General features: G+C 36.4%; 2 protein-coding genes and 1 long non-coding RNA gene across 3 annotated transcripts; 1 reads left to right on the plus strand and 2 right to left on the minus strand.

The window, feature by feature from the left end:
• Window positions 1-2,368: 2,368 nt before the first annotated feature.
• On the minus strand, window positions 2,369-5,399 carry LOC113041724 (uncharacterized). The gene is made up of 5 exons (XR_003275448.1): window positions 5,315-5,399; window positions 4,707-4,785; window positions 4,448-4,617; window positions 3,014-3,177; window positions 2,369-2,485 (listed from the first exon to the last, which is right to left on the minus strand). It is a non-coding gene; the product is annotated as an uncharacterized LOC113041724 (long non-coding RNA).
• A 1,271-nt stretch (window positions 5,400-6,670) lies between these two features.
• On the plus strand, window positions 6,671-13,431 carry LOC113041054 (NUAK family SNF1-like kinase 1). Its single transcript, XM_026199335.1, has 7 exons — window positions 6,671-7,159; window positions 9,630-9,750; window positions 9,826-9,977; window positions 10,055-10,120; window positions 11,110-11,229; window positions 12,286-12,418; window positions 12,484-13,431. The coding sequence occupies exons 1-7, from the start codon at window positions 7,007-7,009 to the stop codon at window positions 13,035-13,037; spliced, it is 1,299 nt and encodes a 432-aa protein (XP_026055120.1). The 5' UTR covers window positions 6,671-7,006; the 3' UTR covers window positions 13,038-13,431.
• Window positions 13,432-13,508: 77 nt separating this feature from the next.
• Window positions 13,509-21,485, minus strand: LOC113041053 (ER degradation-enhancing alpha-mannosidase-like protein 2). The gene is made up of 11 exons (XM_026199334.1): window positions 21,249-21,485; window positions 20,812-20,922; window positions 19,837-19,876; window positions 19,651-19,756; window positions 19,286-19,411; window positions 18,639-18,850; window positions 16,921-17,062; window positions 16,667-16,791; window positions 16,366-16,510; window positions 15,036-15,157; window positions 13,509-14,933 (listed from the first exon to the last, which is right to left on the minus strand). Exons 1-11 carry the CDS (start codon window positions 21,353-21,355, stop codon window positions 14,478-14,480), a joined length of 1,692 nt encoding a protein of 563 aa, XP_026055119.1. The 5' UTR covers window positions 21,356-21,485; the 3' UTR covers window positions 13,509-14,477.
• Between the last annotated feature and the right edge of the window lie 306 nt (window positions 21,486-21,791).

The following is a 21,791-nucleotide window of genomic DNA, read 5'->3' on the forward strand; positions in this document are numbered from 1 at the left end:
GGACAATCTGTGCTAGACCAGGAATGTTGTTCAGAATAATGACAGTTTTAGTCTTTGTTCTGCTGATTAAGAAATACATTTCAAAGAACACAAAGAACACAGTAGGCTGCTTTTTAACCAAATGTAATATTTCGTAGCATGGCTGCTGAACGTCCTGTGAAACCAATATGCATTTAGACACAAAGCGTGAGATGCTTTTTCTTGTTTCACAAGCACAACCTTACATATAATCTGATTTTAAATCAAGTAGTAAAACAAATAGTAAGCATATTTTGGCGTGCTGTCCTGCGGGAGGGGTCAGAGCCCAGAATATAGCCCAAACCCAGAGAAATACCATTATAGAGAATAGATTAAGAGTTGGGAGTTGGGGTGGAGGAGGAATGCCGGTGTTGTGCACATTTTCGATCCCCTGCCAAATTATTACCCCTCTCATTGGAATCAGTGAAACCAGTGTTGTGCCCAATTCGGACCCCTGCCAGATTACTTCCCCCATTTAGTATTGGTAGGTTTAGGGTTAGGTGTGAGGGAGGGGTTAGGGTTAGGGGTGGGGTTAAAAATACACTGTTAGACATTTTATTGTATTTTTGCTGTAACTCACTGGCAGCACTATTGCTAACAAGTTACTGTAACTAACCCTTTACAGAAGCTTACCGCAATTTCATTTTAAAGAATGATGACCTTACCGTAATTTATTTAATACCACTGAATTTAATAAATTCCAAATAAGTGACCTGAGTCCATTAACAACAATACATTTTTTTATTCACTGTTACTATTAAATACATCCATTACTTTTTTTTTTTTTTTTACTTTATTCTGGAACATTATTAAAAAATAAATAAATAGAGAACTGAATTCATAACAACAAATCAAAGCGGAGATCATGACAATATGGCAACAAACATCCTAATTGGTCTTGGCTGCATGGCCTCTATAACCACTGACAGCTGATCTGGAACAAATGCAAACGAAAAGCTTTCTAAAAAAAAACCCCGACATAACATGGATCAGAGTCTAAAATTCTAGAAGTACTCTTGAAGAATGCAGGGTTATAACCAAAATGAATTCTTTATCAAGGTACATAAATGGCTGTCAACAAATTCTCAGAAATATTTTAATCCAATTAAATTGTTTGGAAACTGGAATCAAGATTAATCTAATCCAGATCAGAACTTAATAAAGAGCTTGTGAATCAAATGGAATCATGAAATCTCTATCAATCCCCATCCCAACATATGAGTGATCATATGTTTTTTTTAAAAAAAACATACAAGGCAAAAGGTGCTGTGATTCTAGGTGGCTCTTAAAAGAGCCTCTGGGGTGCTGACACAAGAAAAATGAAGGAAAAGTGGAAATATCGGAGGGATATTGCATATCCCAAGTGTGGGATGCTTGATAATATATAGTTTACTAGGCTTTTTGCGCTAACTAACTGTAAAACTACAGCAAAGTTTAGCAGTGTATTCAATCAGCTATAGTCATTTCAATGAGAAGGGGTAATAATTTTGCAGGGGTAATGGACACAACACCGGAAAACCGTTGTAGGATAGAGTTAAGTTAGCTGTGTACACTGTTAGACTTTTAAAGGGTTTTTTACAGTAACTTACTGGCAACACTGTTGCCAGTAAGTTACTGTATTTGAGATTTACAGTACAAGAACCGCATTTTAGTTTTACAGTAACTACATGTTACTGTAATCATGTTTTACAGTAACTACATGTTACTGTAATCATATAATACAGTATTATTACCATTACTGTAAAAACACCTTGGTTAACAGTACATTAATCCTAATCAATCATTATTCTTACTAAATTAAAATTACACTTTTATAATTTTTATCCTACACAAGTCCTGACATTTACTCCAAAAAGACACAATTATTTTGAAACATGAAATTCTTTATTTAAAACATTGCAATTGCAATACTTAAACTTGAAAATGTAAATGTGTGAAAGTTCACTTTAAAACTTTCTCAATTCATATCTTATTTTCGAAAAAAATAAAAATAAAAATAGAGCATGAATTTACATGTATAAAAGCAATTAGAGTGCATTCAATGGCAAAAACACTGCAGAAAATTGTTTTTAAAACAAAGTATCTGGACTATGCATAAAGAGCTGTCGTTAAAGATTCAATGCTGGGACAGTGCAACATTTTTTTGTCCTTTGTATACTGGATTTAACATTTACATCCATTAACAAGGAATAAATTAAAGAATTGACAAAATAACATATTATTGAATGTGCATTAAAGTATTAAATTCATAGGAAATTACATGAGAAATACGTCACTTAAGAATACTGTAAATTTGGTGTAAAATATACATGACTAAAACCTAAATGTCCAAAGCCAATATATTCTGAAAGTAGGTAAGTACTCAAGTTTCTCATCTTCTTTGGAAGTCAATAAACCTGGCACATTTGATGACTTGAAACAACCAGGAATATTCTTCATTATGTCAAGGAATCTGTCAGAAGTCCCTCTAGGTAAGAATGACAAAGTTAGTCATAAAATTTGCACATTTACACAGAGAATTTAATTGTAAAAAATCCTAAAAATGAACCCTATTACATTTCATCATATGGTTAAACAGTATTTTATACACTTGGTTAACACTTTGAGGTAAACTAACAAAACAAATGCTGTTTAATCCAGTCCTGCAATGCCATCATGAAGATTGTTGAAACTATTTTAGGGAGGTGGTGATTCAATGCTATGAATATTTTGAAGAATGTTCTTTGTAGTGATGCTGAACCTGATACCATATTACAGAGAGGTGTTTCGGATATTTAGCTTAACAGAATAGATAATTAAATAGAAAACTGTCAGTAAATAATAGAAGCAGCACAAACTACATCCTCCAAAATCATCATATTATTGAATCACCTCAATTCAATTCAATCAAAAACAACATTGTAACCATTATTGCAGGATGAATTAAAAGTATCCTCAGTATCCTCAAATTGAAAGTGTCTGTATACAGTAGATGTCCTGTTAAGAAGCATCTCACCTAGTCCGAGTTTCTCCACTCAAACTCCATTAGGTGGCGAAGAAAGGATAACACTGTTGTTGATTACTGTTGTCTTTCTCTTCACAACTTCCCCTGTCCTCCGACTCACTCCGGTTTTGGCGGTGCATTTCGTTCCCTCCTTTGGGTTTATCCTCACGAAAAACCTTTAAGTAAGAAACAATGAATGTAAGAACAAAAAATCCATCAAATTCTTAATATAAATAAAATTTAAAGGAAAATTTATTTTACTATACAATTGAAGTACAAAAGAATCTTAAAAACAGGCTTAAATATTTTTGGAGTCTGTGTGCTGTATTTCTTAAGCAATGAGCAAAAAAAGGCATTTTAGATTTCTTATCCCTCAGTGCCTTTGCTTTAAATGTTTTTGGTAACACTTTAGAATAATGGTCCTTCGTTAAACAGATAGTTCACCCAAAAACTAAACTCTGTCATAATTTATTTCATTTTGGGGCACCATTTACTTCCATCGTTTTTTCCCTACTATGGAAGTGAATTGTGCCTCAAAACTGTTTGGTTAAAAACATTATTCAAAATATATTATTTTACGTTCAGCGGAACAAATACAACTTGAGGGCTACTAAATGATGACTGAATTTTCATTTTTATTGAGTGAACTGCCTTTTCTAGGTAAATGCAGGAAGTAGACCAGGACAAATGAGTAGTTCTACAGTATCACTACAGCTACTACCAATAACTTACAAGGAAAAAAGAATAACTAATCAGTACATAATTGTAAATGTAGGACTGGGATATTTTTATTAGGTAATCAATAATTACTGAATGAGATTGGCCTCATTAAATACTAATAATTATGACAATTTTGTGAAATACCTTTTTAAGTTAATTACTAATCACAACATTAACCTGTGTCTGAGACAAAACCACTGGTCCATATTCAGTGTAAAAAAGAAAAGAAAAGTGATAACGTCTAAGACACAGGTTAAGGTTGTGATTAGTAATTAATTTAGTAAAAAGGTATTCCATAATTATTAGTATTTAATGAGGCCAATCTCATTCAGTAATTATTGATTACCTAATAAAAAATATCTCAGTCCTACTTTACTATTACTTACTGGTTAGTAAATCTTGTTTCCATATTAGTTATTAATCCTGCATAGTTACGTAAAATTACAGACCATCATTCTAAAGTGTTTTCATAAATTATATTTATCTGCCAAAACAATCCAAAAATTTTGTTTGTCCATGACTTAAATTCCACAAGATAATTTTATCTTCTGGAATTTTTTATTTTGTAGTTTATGGCAGATGATATATAATGTTACCTGGCTAGTTACAGCTACAAGAAAGTAAAAACCTATATAATTTTGTGATTTAGTTAAACAGACAACTAAACATGTTAAACTTTGAATTAACAGAACAAAACAAAGTGTGGAGAAATTAAGATGTACTTACTGTTTTATGAGTTCCAGTGTTGCACAGGCAGTCTCCTGGTATTCAATGTTGAAAACGTTGAAGAAGATGAATACAGAAAGGCATCTGCACATCCCAGGTGCTCATCCAAAACATAGGCCACCTTTCCCTCAATGCTTACCATCCACTTTGTGGAAGAGAGAAATTGTTCCCTAAAAAAAAAAAAAAAAAAAAAATTACAAATGTTGAAAAGGCAAACACTCAATGAAGTACACTAACATTCCTCAAAACCTTCTCTTACCAAGCATTATGAGTCTTGGTGTGGCTGGAATGTCATGGAATGTGGCTCAAGTCTTTCTTGATGGATGCCTTTGTTGAAGCTGTTTTTAAAACACAAAAAGACCTATTATTACTACATGTTTAAAATGCAGCTTAAAAATAAAATTTAATGTATTTCACAATAGACTAGGCCTAATTCGTCTTAAAATAAAGATTAACTTTGCTCAAAAAAAAAAAACATCTGGTTTTTAATCGTAATTCAATACACTCGTCTTTTCTTTTCTTTTTAAACATTAAGTTTACCTCAGTTTTTAGCCCCAATGCTGAAAAGAAACCCTTAACAGAATCCAGAACCGTGAGCTCTGGCCTCTGCACTGCACTGTTAGTTCCTAATCAAATTCTTAAAGCATACTGTCGACCCAAATGTCAAAAATGAGGAAAAATATAAAAATGACACCGTTTAAATGGAAAAAAACACGATGCTATTACTCAACTAAGTTAGAAGCCAACGTTATTTACTAACTAACTTAATATAACGTTAAGCTTAACTGTGCTCGATAAAAAAAATGCTTTTAATCGGTAATTCAATAAACCCACAAAGTATTTTTTAAAATAAAACGTTAGGTTTACCTCAGTTTTTAGCCTCAATGCTGACAAGAAACCGTTAGTCTCCAGACAGAACCGTGAGCTGTGGCCTCGAGCAAAACTTGCGACTGCAAACACACGACGTAACAGTTCCGTGTCGTTAGCGGGGTTAATACAATAAATTCAACTCACAACGTTTTTTTATATATAAAGCGTTAGGTTTACCTCATTTTTAGTGCCAATGCTGACAAATGTTAACCTATAAAATTGGGGTGCGGACAACCGCGGGCACATGCAGCACACACATATTTACCTTGCTTGTTTGCTGTTCTTCCTCTTAAGGGATGAAAAAATCTTCGCAAGGTGTCTGTCCTTGGACGCAGCTCTTATTATGTTCTCCGGCATCGTCAGCTGATCACTCTCCTCAGGCAAAACTTCAACCCTGCACTTGATGGTTCCTAATCTAAATTGTAAAGCAAATCCTGACGATCCAAATAGCGCCAAATAGTCCGTTGTGGTAAATACAGTATCATACTTTATTTTTTAAAAATACAGCAAATCACTGTATTTGGTGTTTAATGTCACAGAAAATTCCCATGATGCAAAGGGAATTACAGTTATGAACTGTAAAGAGAATTTACAGTATTATACTGGTTGATATATGGTAAATAACTGTAAAAATTACAGAAAAGTCTAACAGTGTATGTAAGCATTGTGCTAGTTAGGATGATTAGCTAAACAGGTTACACTGTGCCAAATTGGTTGTTTATATGATCATGCTCCCCCCGAACATTGTTAGTACATAATTTAGAAAAATGTATATTATTGCTTTTTGTTTGCTGATTGACACATTTCTCACACAAAGTTTAAACATTTATATTCACTTGGCTTTTTTTCTCTTTGGGAAACTTCTGATAATATTTCAAGTCAGTCAAATCAAATTTCATGTGCCATTAAATGTAAAATATGGGTTAAAATACTTGCTTTTAAGATATATATTATAACGAAAATAGATTTTTAAAAAAGTAAAAACATCTACACTTTATTTTTGGACAACATAAATGGCAATTAAAGATTTTTTTTTTTAATTTAACATTAAAATTAACAAAAAATATAATTTTATTTATAAATTAGTATGTATTATATTGTATATACTGGACATTGACATGTTTATATTTTTCTTAAATATCGAGTGCTGTAAAAAGTACATCTAGCCTATACATGTACAATACACGACATCTATATGAACTTCAATATTTTCAATACAAAATATCAAAGCAAAGTCCTTTATCACAGCTTAATAACACTTTACTAAGACATTTTTGCAACTGCGTTCATTATTATTATTTCATATATATGTATATAAACTTTTTCTTAAAAATAATTTGTGTGTGTGTGCACTGCAGTTCGTATGGCTTCAACATCCACGATTTGCTGTTCAGATATGGCGTTATTTGTATGTTTTAAGGTAGGATTGGAGTCAGCAGTCCATCCTGGCACTGATGCGCGTCACCGCTGATGATTGACAGCTCGACTCCGCCCCTCGTCAGCGATGCCGGGCTCCGGAGGAAAAGAGAGCACAGGCAGTGAACCAGAAGATGCTCCAGACTTTCAGAACAACAACATGTTACTCTATTTCCTGTCATTTTATTCCAGTAAATATCAGAAAAGCTCATCTTAAGTCGCCGTTCTAAACAGCGGCTACAGCACGCCTCCCAGGTGAGCTGCTCCTCGGCGATGGACTGCGCGCACACACCGGAGGAGCGAGCAGAGGTGAAGAAGCACCAGCACAAACACAGCCTCACGCGCCGCTTCCAGGTGCTGGAGACGCTCGGTAGAGGCGCGTACGGTAAAGTCAAGCGAGCGGTGGAGAGGCGCTGCGGGAAGACGGTGAGACACTTCAGCTGCTTTTATATCGACACATGCATTGCAGTTGTGCTGTTTTGAATGATGATTAAAAAAAATGCTTAGGCCTATATAAAGGTAATTTTTACATCTGGTTTTTATTTATAAATCAGTTCACTGTTATAAGAAGGTCTTCATTTGAGTAAATTTCTCATAGTTCTCTAATTTCTCATAAATTGCTCAGTTTTCATTTAAAAGCTGTTTATCCAAAAGCGAATCATTATAATAATAACCATTTAAATCTTAATAATAATAAATTGTATCAGTGTAAAATACGCATTGTATTATATATAATATTAGTTATAGAAGAAAACATTTAAGTCTTGACGAAGGTTTCTAAAGTATAAATAGTGCATTTCTATAATATTATAGGGAATATTATAATAATTTGAGTGTAAATGATTATGTAATATAAATGAACAAGAGTTGTGGTGTGGGAAGGACACTCAAGTGTTAAATTAAACCAAATTCCTTAGATTTCCAATATGCAAAAAATACATAAATAATCTAAAATCTTATCTTAGTGTGTAATCATTATTTTTATAAAGATGTTTATATGCAGAATTTATTGCTATTTATTTCAGTTTATTGATTTTATCCATCAACTTAAACTAAATAAAAATAAGAAGTGTGGCTTATATGTGTGTGTGTGTGTGTGTGTGTGTGTGTGTGTGTGTGTGTGTGTGTGTGTGTGTGTAAATGTAATTTTATTTTACTTCAGTTAACATTTATTTTAGCAACATTTATTATTATTATTATTATAATTATAATTATTATTTAGTTATTAGTTAGATAACTGGCCTGACTTTTCTCAAAAAAATGATAGATTCTGTGATTCTGAGCTCCCTAATAATGGCTAAATTTCAATTAATTTAATCCAAAATGTTCAGAGGGTTAATTTCTTTTGAGAAGAATATCCAGCATGTGTCTCTTACCTCTGACAGCGTGTCAGTCAGTCAGCATGTCTTTACTCAGTTAATTATTATTTGGCTTGTCCAATAGGTGCTTTGTGCTTGTACACGCGTGTCTACTGTATGTAGACCCCATGTTAGCAAACTTAATTAAATACTTAACCACTCATTCATCACTCAGTCTGACATTTAACAAAAACAAAAGAGACATTCCCCACAGCCGGTCTCTGCATTCTTTCACAGCCTGAAAATGTATCGCATTAATGGGAAAAATGAAGTAATCTCAGTGTCCAATCAGATTAGAGCAGCAGCTGAGCCTCTCTCTCACTCTGTCACTCATCCGGACTCAGAGGTGAAGTATTCCGGAATCCAGGAGCATTAAGCATAGCTGGGATTCCTGGAGAAAAACACTAACGGCATTCAGAGGGAGCCATGTGTGACAGGGGAGCGAGGCGTCTGAGGGTCCGAGTTGTTTGGCAGTTACCCAGATGGCTCTGCCAGTGTCGCCATACAGACAGCAGGCTTTAGATGGTGATTTTGGGGGTTGATTCAATTGTTCGATATCTTTTTAGCTTTACTTTATTTACATCAGGAAATTCTGTTTGCTGATGATATTAGCAAAGAAATGACATAGTTTCACTTTAAGCCACATCATGATTTCAGTTAATGAATTTCAAGGAATTTGGGAATCGTAAAAATCCAGTGGGTTACAATGGAGCTTTGTGTTTGCTGCTCCAAGCTCACTAGATGCAACACAACACATGAGATACAGAGCACAATATGTGCCAGAGACTAAACAATACCTTAGTGGCAAATTCAAAGATAAACGCAAGTCACTTTTGTTGTGTAGAACCATTAAAAAATGTGGATAACATCTTTGTTCTGCAGTCTGAATTGTATTCATGAACCTGAACCTTTTAAATTGATCAAATATATGAATTGTTTACTGTTAGGGTTAAGGTTAGACTACTGGTCATATTTATGCTGTTTAGACATCGATGCTATAGGTCAGTGACAGAAAAAAGATGGGGAAAGTAGAAATATTTGAAAACTGTAGTAAGAAATTGATTATTTGTATTTGTATTGGCTTCAAATATTTTTGAAAAATGTTTGCACAAATAAAAAAAAGATAAGACTGACGAACAACAAGTGCCAAAATACTTTACTTTCTCATTATTCATTCATTTAAAAAGAAAACACTTTTTTTCATGTTAAAACTAAATAAATATTATGAACGTTCAAATCATGAATACAATTTTAAATAAATAATACATTTTAATAAACCTGCTTATTTTATAAAATATACATTAGTAAAAGACCAGTTATAATGAGACCGGGTTAGTTAAACCATGTAAACTTTTCTGATTACAAGCCACGCAAAAGCTATCAATATGAGAAACTGAGAACAGAACATGGCAGAAAAGGTTTATTCAAGTCTCTATTAATTGCATTTTCCATGTATTTTTTAGTAAATTCAACAGACAGGCATATGTATTTGGTTCATTGGTGTGTTTGATTATAATGTGTCTGTTTGTGTGCTTCAGGTGGCTATTAAATCTATTAGAAAGGAGAGATTGAGGGATGATCTGGATAGATCTCACATCCAGAGAGAAATCGAGATCAGTGCCTCTCTCGTGCACCCTCATATCATCCGTCTGTATGAGGGTAAATCACATTCACAGTCTCACAACCTCTGTGTGTGTGAGACCTCTCCGTTAATGAAATGTGTTGTGTTTCCAGTGTTTGAGAGCAGAGAGCGGATCGTGATGGTGATGGAGTACGCGAGCGGAGGAGAGCTGTACGACTACATTCAGGACAAACAGAGACTGTCGGAGGAGGAGGCCAGACACTTCTTCAGACAGATCACCTCTGCTGTGCAATACTGCCATAGAGTAAATGATCTATATCATATTTGTTTTTTATTATATAGCATGTTTGTGTTTATACTGAGTCTCTTGATGTTCCTCAGAATGGTGTGGTTCATCGTGACCTCAAGCTGGAGAATATACTTCTGGACAAAGACTTAAATGTGAAGGTAAATGATTCAAACTCAAACTGACTGATAGAGAATTGACAAATGATTCATGCCTTTTCATTTCTCATCCACTGGATCATTACAGAGACTGATGGCTTTGAATCCACTTCAAATGAATTTTTTTCAAATCATAGGTACAGCGGAGAATATATCAGAAACACGAAACAATTAAACCATTCAAATTTAGGATCAGTTTTTATCAGCATCATTATCTTTTTGGAATCTGTCGAATTTATTATTTCTCTTTTTTTGGAAACTTTTTTCAGGGATGGTAATCTTGAGGGATCTTATTCTGAAATCCAGAACATTCCTGTGAAGGTTTAAGGATGTGCAGATCTGATGACCATGGATTGAATTTGACTTCATCCTGGTGTTTATGAAATCACTCTTCGATTTATTTAGGGGCGTCATTATTCTGGAATATGGGAACATTATGAGGGAACAATGTTGCATTATTTAGCACAATAGAGCTGCCTCATTCATTCAAAAACCATACAGACAAGCAATCACCGGATCAGATGACAAGCAAAATAGCTGTGTGTACCTCACCATGCCTCATAGCTGGTAACAGACAGGCATCCTTTGTCTTCATTTTGTAACTGGATGTAGGAAACATGATGAAAGATGACGGCTTTCTCATTCCAGATTCTGTGTCTCTTAAATAAACGCAGAGCGAGAGTTTTATTTTGTATGCATGCACAGTTCGTTTTTGTCTACGGATCTAATTGCAAGCAATTCAGCATAAACCCTCATATCAAATGTTTTTGGGAATAAATTCAGTCAAGTGTGTCCAAATGTTTGTCGGGTGGTGTAATATGATTCGTCTCTGCTGCTGCATTCCTAATTATAATTATACTTCAGAATGAACCTCCTTTTCCTATTTTCGTCCTCCCTCTTTGACTCAGAAATAGATTCCATTTAATAAACAGAAGTAGGTCACCCATTTTAATACAGATCTGCTGTATCTGTAAATGCTCTGTTTGTTGTAGTTGGCTGACTTTGGCTTGTCGAACCGCTACACGAGAGGCCAGTGTCTGGACACGTTCTGCGGGAGCCCACTGTACGCATCTCCAGAGATTATCAATGGCCTTCCTTACAACGGACCTGAGGTTACATTTACTCTGATAGCTCACCTTTGTGCAAGCACACTTAAGCATGCTTTTAAAAATGTGCTTTTATAATGTTATATACTGAATGTAATGTTTCGACTCCTGATTACATGTTATTTGCAATTAATTTCAAATGTATTATGGTTTAAAAGTAGGGCAATTAGCTGAATATTAGAGTGCTTTCTGACCCACTTAAGTGGTGCTTAAGTACATCTTTATTTGTAGTTTCATAATTTCTTCTACTGTCTTTGTAATATGCTTAAAGTAATGTGCACTGACAAAAATACGTTAATGCCATTTCTAGTGCAAAATCTAAGTCATGTATTTAGATATGTTTGTAATTTCACATTTGTAAAGAAGTTGCAATTTAGCAGAGGCAGACAGTAGTGAAGTATTTTTAAAAGTACATTTGAAGTGTCTGTACTTTATCAGTGTTTTTCTTCAGAAAACTTTACTTCACATCATTCCAAACCATAATATTGTACTGTTTACCGCTCGGTTTCATATTAAATATAATTTAATACGTAAATACATTAGACATCTATTAGTTTATACGTCTACTCAAGTAAAAGTAATTTGAAGATTTACTTGAGTATGGAAAAAATGCAGTTTTTTTCAAGGTAAATCAAACAACAAATGTACTTTAAAGTAAAACAAGTCATTTTACATTATCAAAGTAAACCTAAAAATGACTCTTTCTTCATTTATTCACTCTCATGTCGTATCAAACCGTATCAAAGACTTTTTTATTCTTTGCAACATAAAAGATGAAATTATATGAAATGATAGCAACCAAAGGGTTATGAGTCCCATTGACTTCCACAATATGAGCAAAAAATACAATGGGAGCCGAAACCATACGGTTAAATTCACATAAGCTAATAGTCATTAATATTATATCATCTGCAAGTAAAGTTTTTTTTTTTACTATAATCTTACAATTGAAAGTAAACTACAAATGCAAATTCAATACAATTAAGTGCTCTTCTTTTTCACAAGGGCATTTAAATCAGTAAACAGATTTTAAATGATGCTTTTGCTTGGTTTATGTCCCAGGTGGACTGCTGGTCTCTGGGTGTGCTGTTATATGCTCTGGTTTATGGCTCCATGCCTTTCGATGGCACAGTTTACAGCGTCCTTAAAGAGCAGATCCGCCACGGCCGATATAAGACCCCAGATATCCTGTCAGGTGAACCTCACACACTCACATATATCTGCCCATCACGAGTGAGGATTTACCAATTCTTCCTACAGAGGCCCGTTCGTTGATCGGATGGATGCTCACAGTGAAAACAGAGGACAGAGCCACTGTGGAAGACATCGCTAACCACTGGTGGCTAAAACGAAACTGTCCCAAAGCTAAAGAGATGAAACCGTGCGCCTCCACTCTACCCAGAAAGACACCTAAAGAAAGTAGATTGTCCTCAAACAGCAGCTTCGATCTGCTGTCTTCCCACAACCAGCCCACGAAGGGCATCCTGAAGCATCTCTACAATCAGGTTGAGCACACAGACGGGTCTGTGTCTGCTGGAAACAGTACGGCAGCGACCGGCCAGGACGTGGAAAGAGTCGGGACAGAGAACGGGAGGACGAGGAAGGGCATTCTCAAGTGTCACGGAAAGTTCTCCGGTGTTTCTCCAATCACGTCGGCTCCTACGTGGTCACATGGTTTGGGCGAAACTAGCCAGGAGTGTGATGGAGGTGAGCAGCAGGAGATGGAGTTTGAGATCAAGATCTCCCTGTGGAAAACACACGGGTCTACAGGTCTACACTTTCAACAGAATACCTATTTTGATCATGAGCAATGATTGTAAATGCATTGAATTTAATAACTAAGAATATCGGTTACACTTTCAGTTCAACTAGTTAACATGAGAGCATTAAGTATCATGAACAATATTATGTAGCATTTATTAATCTAGGTTAATGTTACTGTATTATGTTATTTTTAAATATATATATATATATTTATTGTATTTATTTAATTTATAAATAAACTATTGGTCATTGTTGATTTACGTTTGTTTGTAATGTTAATACAACTATTGAAATATGTATTAGAAATATGTCGAAATGAACATGAACCTATATCAATAAATGCTGTATATTAATAATGAATTTAAAAAAAAATTAGTATTGGCATAAACACTTCAAAAGTACATTTTTAAATAAAACAATGAAATGCTTTTATTCTGCAAGGATGTATTAAATTGATCAGAAGTGACAGGAAGTACATTTATGTTGCAAATAAATTCTATTTAAAGTAAACGTTCTTTTTAAACTTTTTATTCATCAAAATGCATCAATGGTAAGGGTAAAAATGTAACAATGAAGGATCATGTGACACTGAAGACTGGAGTAATGATGCTGAAAATTCAGCTTTGATCACAGAAATAAATGACATTTTACAAATTGCACAAATATAAAACAGTTCTTTTAAATTGTAAAAATATTTCACAATATTTCTGTTTTTTCAGTATTTTTGACTAAATAAATACAGCCTTGGTGAGCAGAAGAGACTTCGAGCAGCACAGAGCTGCATCATTTGGCCTGTAACCCCAATCAAGAACATGCTACTGAATAACTCCTAACCATAATCATCTGGAAATACCTCAGACATTAGAGCTGCTAAGATAATGCGTGCTGTGAAATTGTTAATAACCCAGGTCAATTTATTTATTTGCCTCAAAGGAAGTTAAATCAGCTATGAATCCGTAAATCCCATCCCAAAAGAACAGAGGCTTTGTGCGGAGCTACAGTCGTGCCATTCTCACTTTATACTGGTGTTCAAAATGGGCAAGAGTTTAAGGGGACATTCAAAACTTTTGCTCTCTGGCTCTCATTTGCTTTCTCACGTGAAGAGAAAACACGCTGTTTAGACTGATTAGCATGACACAGTAGAATTAGTATTAAAATCTCAGTTAAGCAGCAGTGTTTGGTCTTGTGTGGCCTATTAAGCCGATCATTTTTATTCTTTATTCCCTTCATTGTGTGAGCGAATGAATATGGGGATATGTGCAGTGTTGGGAAAACACTCACCTCATTAAAAATAAAAATATTTTGAGGAGTATCGGGATGGTAAAATCCTAAATCCCAAATGAAAACGCTTTGATAAAATGATAGTACTGAACGCCAACACTTTTGTCATCAAATACTTTTTTAATAAAAAGAGTGGGGAAAAAAATCCACATCTCACCAGAGTTAAATTACAAACATAATCTACATTTTTACACTCTGCTGAAGTCCGTTCAAGAGTCGTCGGAGGAGACTTGACCCATGACAGCCAGTTTGGCACTGAAGGGCTGTGTGGGGCAGGAGAGCGCCCGAGCGGTCCTCCTCTCTCCCGGCTTCAGGGCGATGCTCTCTTGTGTGCCGCTGGCGCCTGGCGTCTCCTCTGATTGGTCCGCTGCAGGCCTGAGTGGTTGGGACAGGCTGATGAGTGTGTCCTGTAGCTCCCTGCGCTCGCTCTGGTATCGGCTGCAGCAGTGGAGCGCGGCGGGGTCCAGCGGATGAGCCTCCGTGTTAAACACATATCCGCCCGCGCCGAGTATGCAGTCGCCCTGCAGGCCGCCCAGCTCGAACTCTGTGCCCGTGTTATGAAGGAAGTTTTCAGGATCGAAGAGGAGGTAGAGGTATTTAATGGTCTCAGCCAGGAAGAAGGACTCCATGCGGTTGTCCAACTTGTGGTCCCTTACATCCTTCACCTTCGGCAGAAACAAAAAGATGAGCATGTTTAGGGACTGGGCTGGTTTTAGCCTCAGTGTTGTACTGAGACTCGTTTTGAAATGTAGCCCTGAGACACTCACAGTGGCAAAGCCACAGTTCACCCGGCTGATTTTGTCAATCGACTCGACTGCATCCCGGCCAAGCTGCATGAAAGTCGGGTCACCGGTGGCCTTATACAGATACATGGCGCTCTCGATCAACTCTGTACAGCACAAACACAAACACACACAGAGGGGTTACTTCAGTTTCATTCAATAATATAAATCAAACAACTGTATGGAGAAAAAACAAAAAAACAAAGCAGATTTTACATGACCTGAAAACAATTCTTTGATGAAAAGATGATCAAATTTTCATGCTGCAGTAATTAATTAACCCTTTCCCCGCCATTGACGAGTTTTTACTGCTTTTTGTGTTTTCACTGTTATACACTAGGGGGCACTATTACACATCTTCTGAGCGAGTACAAAACCTCCCAAACAAAAACACACGTGAACAGGCTGGAAAAACGAGTGATCACTTATGTAAACAGATGTATATAAGAAATAGACAGCATATAAATGAAAACTGCATAATGTTGTGGAGTGAAATGTTGTCCCAGGAAGTGGTATATGTCTGAGGGTGTTGATGGAATTTATGCTTTGATAATTTTACTGAATATTATCCAGATGTAGTTTTTGCTCAAAATGTGATTTTCTCACCTTTTAGCTCAAAACTATACATTTTTATGAAACCTAAAATGATGTCAGCAGAGCAAAATGTGGCCTTAAGATTTTTCCAACCTTCTTTTTCTTTTTTAGTAGTTTATTTGATATAGCTTTTTTATTATGTCACATTTGTTGTCTGTTTATAATGCGTTTATGCATAAATATTCTATTCATGTTCAGCAACATACCGTATTTTCCGGACTTTAAGTCGCATTTTTTCCATAGTTTGGCTGGTCCTGCGACTAATAGTCAGGTGCGACCTATTTATCAAAATTAATTTGACATGAACCAAAAGAAATGAACCAAGAGAAAACATTACCGTCTCCAGCCGTGAGAGGGCGCTCTATGCTGCTCAGTGCTCCTGTAGTCTACCCCTAATAAACATAGAGCGCCCTCTTGTGGCTATAGACGGTAATGTTTTCTCTTGGTGCTTGGTTCTAAATAAATGCGACTTATAGTCCAGTGCGACTTAAATGTTTTTTTCCTCATCATTACGTATTTTTGGACTGATGCGACTTAGGTGCGGCTTATAGTCCGAAAAATACGGTAATTCAAAAGTGTGTGATATATATATATATATATATATACACACTAAAAAGGGAAAAAACAGAAAAAAAAAACAAAAAAAAACATTGTTTTCCGAAATCTTCAGGAAAGACCCAAATGTGTTCCAAGGCTCTAAATCAAAGTGTTTCATAGACACCTGGGCGCAGAGGGTATCCCTCTCGTTTGTCCACGGTGTAACCTTGAGGAATGCTGTAGAACTCCGGGAGTCCTCCAAACTGACGCCACACACTGTAGTAGTTATGAAAGGTCTTCGTGGCACTGGAAATATCACCTATCAAACTCTGATAAACACATGAACATTACAAACTGAAACAGAACTCTGCTCTCGGATGCATTCAGTAAATAGATAACAAAGACTTGAAACTAGTCAAACTGGTGCTTTCCCTTTGTCTTGTGACACACTGGACGAGTGTATGGTGTCAGATCTGCTTCCTCACCTGCAGTCCAGGCCAGAACGCCTCCAGAGACTGAAACACAGGCATTGAGACGGTCCCCTTATGCATCTGCACCCACAGATACCAATCATCAAACTTAGTGTAGTTCTTTATGGACTTATCAAATTCTGCAACACACATTTGAAAGTTGATAATGCTTTCATGCAAGGCAAGGTCAAGAAAGATGAATAAACAGCAATTATGATGAGCTATTCTTGTCAAAACTAATAGCAACTGTAACACATCTGAAAGTTTACCGTGAAACATTGCCAGCAGCTCCTCATCTTGCAGCATGATGGCCCCCTTTACCAGATACTCGAAATATGAGTCCACTCCCGCCCCGATCCCTGCGTCCTGAGCCACCCACTTAGAGGTTATGACATCTATATGGTTGCCCACCTGAAGAAACGAGACGGTTATGTGATAACATGAACACTGAATGCAACTGTTAACATATGGTAAATGCATGCCATCATGCTGCCCAATAATTGCTGAAATATTGTAGCTCTATACTGTGTCTCCTACAAATCAATTTACATCAAACAGACACATTTTTATTATTAAAACTGCAATGCTAAAATGCAAGCTTACATGCTTTTCCACAAGTGTAGGAAACCTGGGGACATATTCATATTATATATATATATATATATATAAATGTTTTGCACGTGTGAGCATTGTTACTCATTTCACATGCAAAGAGGGTTTACATTGCAAGCCCCATTTAATTCTATGGGTGAGAGAGAGGGCAGAAAGTGGTCACAATTATATATTTTTTTTTAATTAGCATATTTTGGTGCAAACACATGTATATGACCCCATTTAATCAGCTTGTAAATATGTCCAGCCATGCTACACAGCAAAATGCTAAGTGTTAATCAGATTAGGATATGTATAAGCTTTATGGTGTAGAGGGTTTATAATAATAATAATCTGTTTTCTGTGAACTCGGGGATAATTGGTTGTATACCCCAGACAAACATAAACATAGATTTTGGTTTTCAGTCACCTCGTCTTAGTAATTGCTGTTAAAGCGATCAATGCTGTGCTAAGAAAGCACCAGCTAAAGCATAAATATTAATGTTATTAAAGGCATTTGGTCAAAGCTTTTCAAGAGAGACATAACTGAGTGGTTTAACTAGTACTAGCAGGCTGCGGTCAGTAGGACTCTTGCGTACATGCAGGTCATTCCTATACTGTGCATCACAGTACTAGTAAAATGTAAAATAAAAAATGCACCAGCGAATAAGTTAGTATTGCATTCTATTAAAGGAAAAGTTTGCACAAAAAATGCATGTGCTATCAGGACACTGAAGAAGTAGAGGAGTCTTTTTTCTCCATGTGAACAGATTTGGAGAAATTTTGCATTTCATCACTTGTTTACCAATGTATGCTCTGAAGTGAATGGGTGCCGTCAGAATGAGAGTCCAAACAGTTGATGAAAACATCACAATAATCCACAAGTGTAACCCACACCAGTCCATCAGTTAATGCCTAGTGAAGCGAAACGCTGTGTGTTGTAAAAAAAACCTAATCCTACATTAAAACATGTTTACCTTAAAACAAATAGTACTGACTCCTCTACCCAGAATATTGCTTTCTTCAGTGAAAAAGTACTCTTGTCTGAATCAGGAGAGAAATATGCACAGACCAAGCACCGTTTCCAAGTGAAAACAGTCTAAAACAGTCCTTTTTGATGTTAGAAGACACCAGAGGATGGACTTTTTCACCAACGTTAAAGGGATTTAATGATGGATTTTTTTCTGGTGGCACCCATTTGAATGCATTGGATCCATTGGTGAGCAAGTGATGTACAGCTAAATTGTACTGATGAAGAAACAGACTCATCTGGATGGCTTGAGGGGGTGACTACATATTCAGACAGTTTTATTCTTTTATTTTTGGGTGAACTATTCCTTTAATATTGCATAATGTTTAGTTGAAACCAAAGCATGCTGGACTCAAAATGTTTTACCAGGCCGATATCGGAGCGTGTTCTCCACAAGGCCCTGAGAGCTTTGCGAGCCACGTTCTCAAACACAGGGTCTCCAGTCAGTCGGCTGAGGGAGGAGAACTCCAGGATGAAGGTGCCCACTCCAGCAGTGCAGGTGACCGGGGTCTCGCCGGGGTTCACCCCCCTCAGCAGGTTCACCGTCCCGTACGGCATCCCAGTGGGGGTCTGGAAAGCTGAGAAGAGACAGGATAGATCAAACTGACAGCATTATGCAGTTATCATGATCGATTTCCATCCAACACAGCATGCCAGATTTGCATTAGTGTATCATAAACCATATGCTCTTAAAAATCTATGGCTCCATGAAAAAACATTTAACATTTGTGACCCTGGACCACAAAACCCGTCTCAAGTGTCAGTTTTTCAGAATTGAGATTTATACATCATCGTAACAGTATAAAGCTGGTAGGAAACTGTTAAACGAACATTAACAAAACGTTTTGCTCAGTGACTGTGGTGCACTAACATTTACACTTAATCATCTTTGAACATTTGCAAATCGCAAATGACAGCTGCAACAAACAATCCATGCCAAATATGTTTCAGACAGGAACGGCATTGCCCTATTACTTCTAGTTCTGGTTTGAAGCATATGTTAGCTCCCTCACCAGGCAGCAGTCTGCGGGCCGCGTCCTCTGCCATGCGCAGGAGGGGTCCGGAGCAGGGCCAGCCCTCCTCCACCTCCATCCCGGCACGCTTGGAGAGCAGATGAGCCGAGAGGAGCCCACCCACCACTGCAGATCAGATTGGATCATGTGACCACAACATCAACACATGCACTGGTGAAACTGCTTGAACCTCACGGACTACAAGCCCAGGCGATATTTAACCCCAAAATTAAAAGGAACATTTAAGATATTCTGTTTTGCATGACAACAATGCACTCTACCATATTTAAAAGTAATGCACAAATAATATTTTATTTTTTATAAAAAGCTTTGTGATATTTATCCAAGAAGGCTGGTGACTTTACCTCGTATATTGGTCTCAAACACAGATGCATTTACGTCGGTGTCGAAATCGACCGTGTCCTGGAGCAGTGTGGCCACGCGCTGGAACTCTGTGTGGTTTCCCAATATCTGTGATCAGAGAGGACACATATTCTCTGCATCTGAACACTGCAGGACGTGAAACAATCTTGTTGAATGAAATTTCATACCAGCAATGTGTCCAGAGCATCAATGAGTGTGAGGGAGAAACTGGAGGAAACAAACAGAGAAGGGACTTCTAAACCTCACGGTCGTGATAACAGAGATAAAATATTACAGACAAAACTCAGTTCTTCAATTGCTGTTGTTCAGGAGTGAATAATGCCACAAAGTGTCCCAGCGGTATTTAGCCAAAGACATCACTGAATGTTAAAGAAGTAAAATGGAAATTTTACACCAGCAAAGTTTAATAAAAACTGCTATTTTAATCTTGTGGAACTTTTTTTTTTTTTTATGTCATGTGAGCAGCAAGGCCATTTCCATACGCAGAACAAATTGAATAAAAGTTGTACAATGTAAAATAAAAACAAATAAATAAATATAAAAATCGACCATTTAAGATGAATAGAAAATAAAAAATATCCATTCTGGTGATACTTTTTCAAAATACACCGTGAGACGAATACAAATGTTGCTATTTACGTGAAACACTGCAGTCCAGTAAAATGTGTCTGACCGTCAATAAATTATTCTGTGTAAATCAATCTTGAGCCTAGCAAAAATGAACTTAATCAGATTTGAAATTACTAAAAATAAATAAACCAATATGTAAACCAGCAAAAAAAGATATTGAGGTGTTAAACACATCTACTTTAGGCAAGTTATTTATGTTTTTGGGGCAGTCAGGTAAGTCTTTACAGTTTGGCAAGGTTTTGAGTCTGTGATGAACAAAAAATTTTGTTCTTATCTATTTTTTATCATTTCCAGGTCTAAGATTAAAGCAGGCGCTTCAGCTGTAAAGATGTCCTGGGATTTGCATGACTGATCCGTAGCCAGTGCTCTTCATGACATGCAGGTGTCAAACAAGTTAAGATAGCATGAAGAGGTGGTGCCGATTATTCAGGTGCATGCATCTAGACTCCTTGACTCTCTGATGAAGAGTGCAATGGAAAAGAAGCATGCATAGACAGAGTTTGTGCTCATACCTGCCCCATGTGTCCTGTCCATCACATGTGAGCGGCCTCAGCTCATCATAGGGATATGCATTGTCCAAGTAGCTGTTGTATGCATGATAAAACATGGACTTTATTCTGTCCCTGTTGAGAAGAATAAAACAAACGAGCATTAAACAGAACTGATTAGCACTATTCTTCAAAACAGTGTCAGGTATTACACTCCTAGGCTACAGATGACTGGCGTAACAGTTAGTAAACAAGCTTTCTGCTGACATGTATTCACCATAGACTGCATAAAAACAGGTATTCACACATGAGCATATGGTAAAGCTGATTGACTGACACTACAGACATGTATTTATACTTGTTAGAGCAGCTGTGATATCTATACGCAGCCTGATACTCTGACCCACTTAGTACAGATTAATATTTAATGCTGAACTGAGCATGTCATAAAGAAATCTCACCTGTAATGGGACATGTCCTGCTCAGTAAAATCTCTGCCTTTAACATGACTGATGCTCGGAGACAGGTATGTGGCGCAAAAAACGGCGGAGAAAAGGAAAGTAAGCATGAAGTAACGAGATGTGAGCAAAGGCAAACAATACGATTTCCAGCGACATGGATACTCACAAATACTACAAACAGTGACAATAGGAAGTGGACGTACTGCGCGTGCGTGTGAGAGAATGCTGACGTGCAGGTAGCTCGCGCTGTCGCGTTTAAAATAAAAGTCCCGCGACTGCGATTGAGAGAATAAAAGTCCTCGGTCCTGAGAACACGATTGTGAAGAAATAACATGACATCAAATATACATTAAAATAAAATGACATAAAATAACGTGAAATAAAATAACAACATAAAATAATATAACATAACATACAATTAAGTAAGATAACAAAACACAACATGAAATAAAATAAAATAACATGAAAATAACATAAGATAAATAAATTAACAGAATTTAATTAAATTAAATAAAACTAAATGGCATAAAATAACATGAAATA

Source organism: Carassius auratus, chromosome 23 (assembly GCF_003368295.1).
Source record: "Carassius auratus strain Wakin chromosome 23, ASM336829v1, whole genome shotgun sequence".
Taxonomy (NCBI): Eukaryota; Metazoa; Chordata; class Actinopteri; order Cypriniformes; family Cyprinidae; genus Carassius; species Carassius auratus.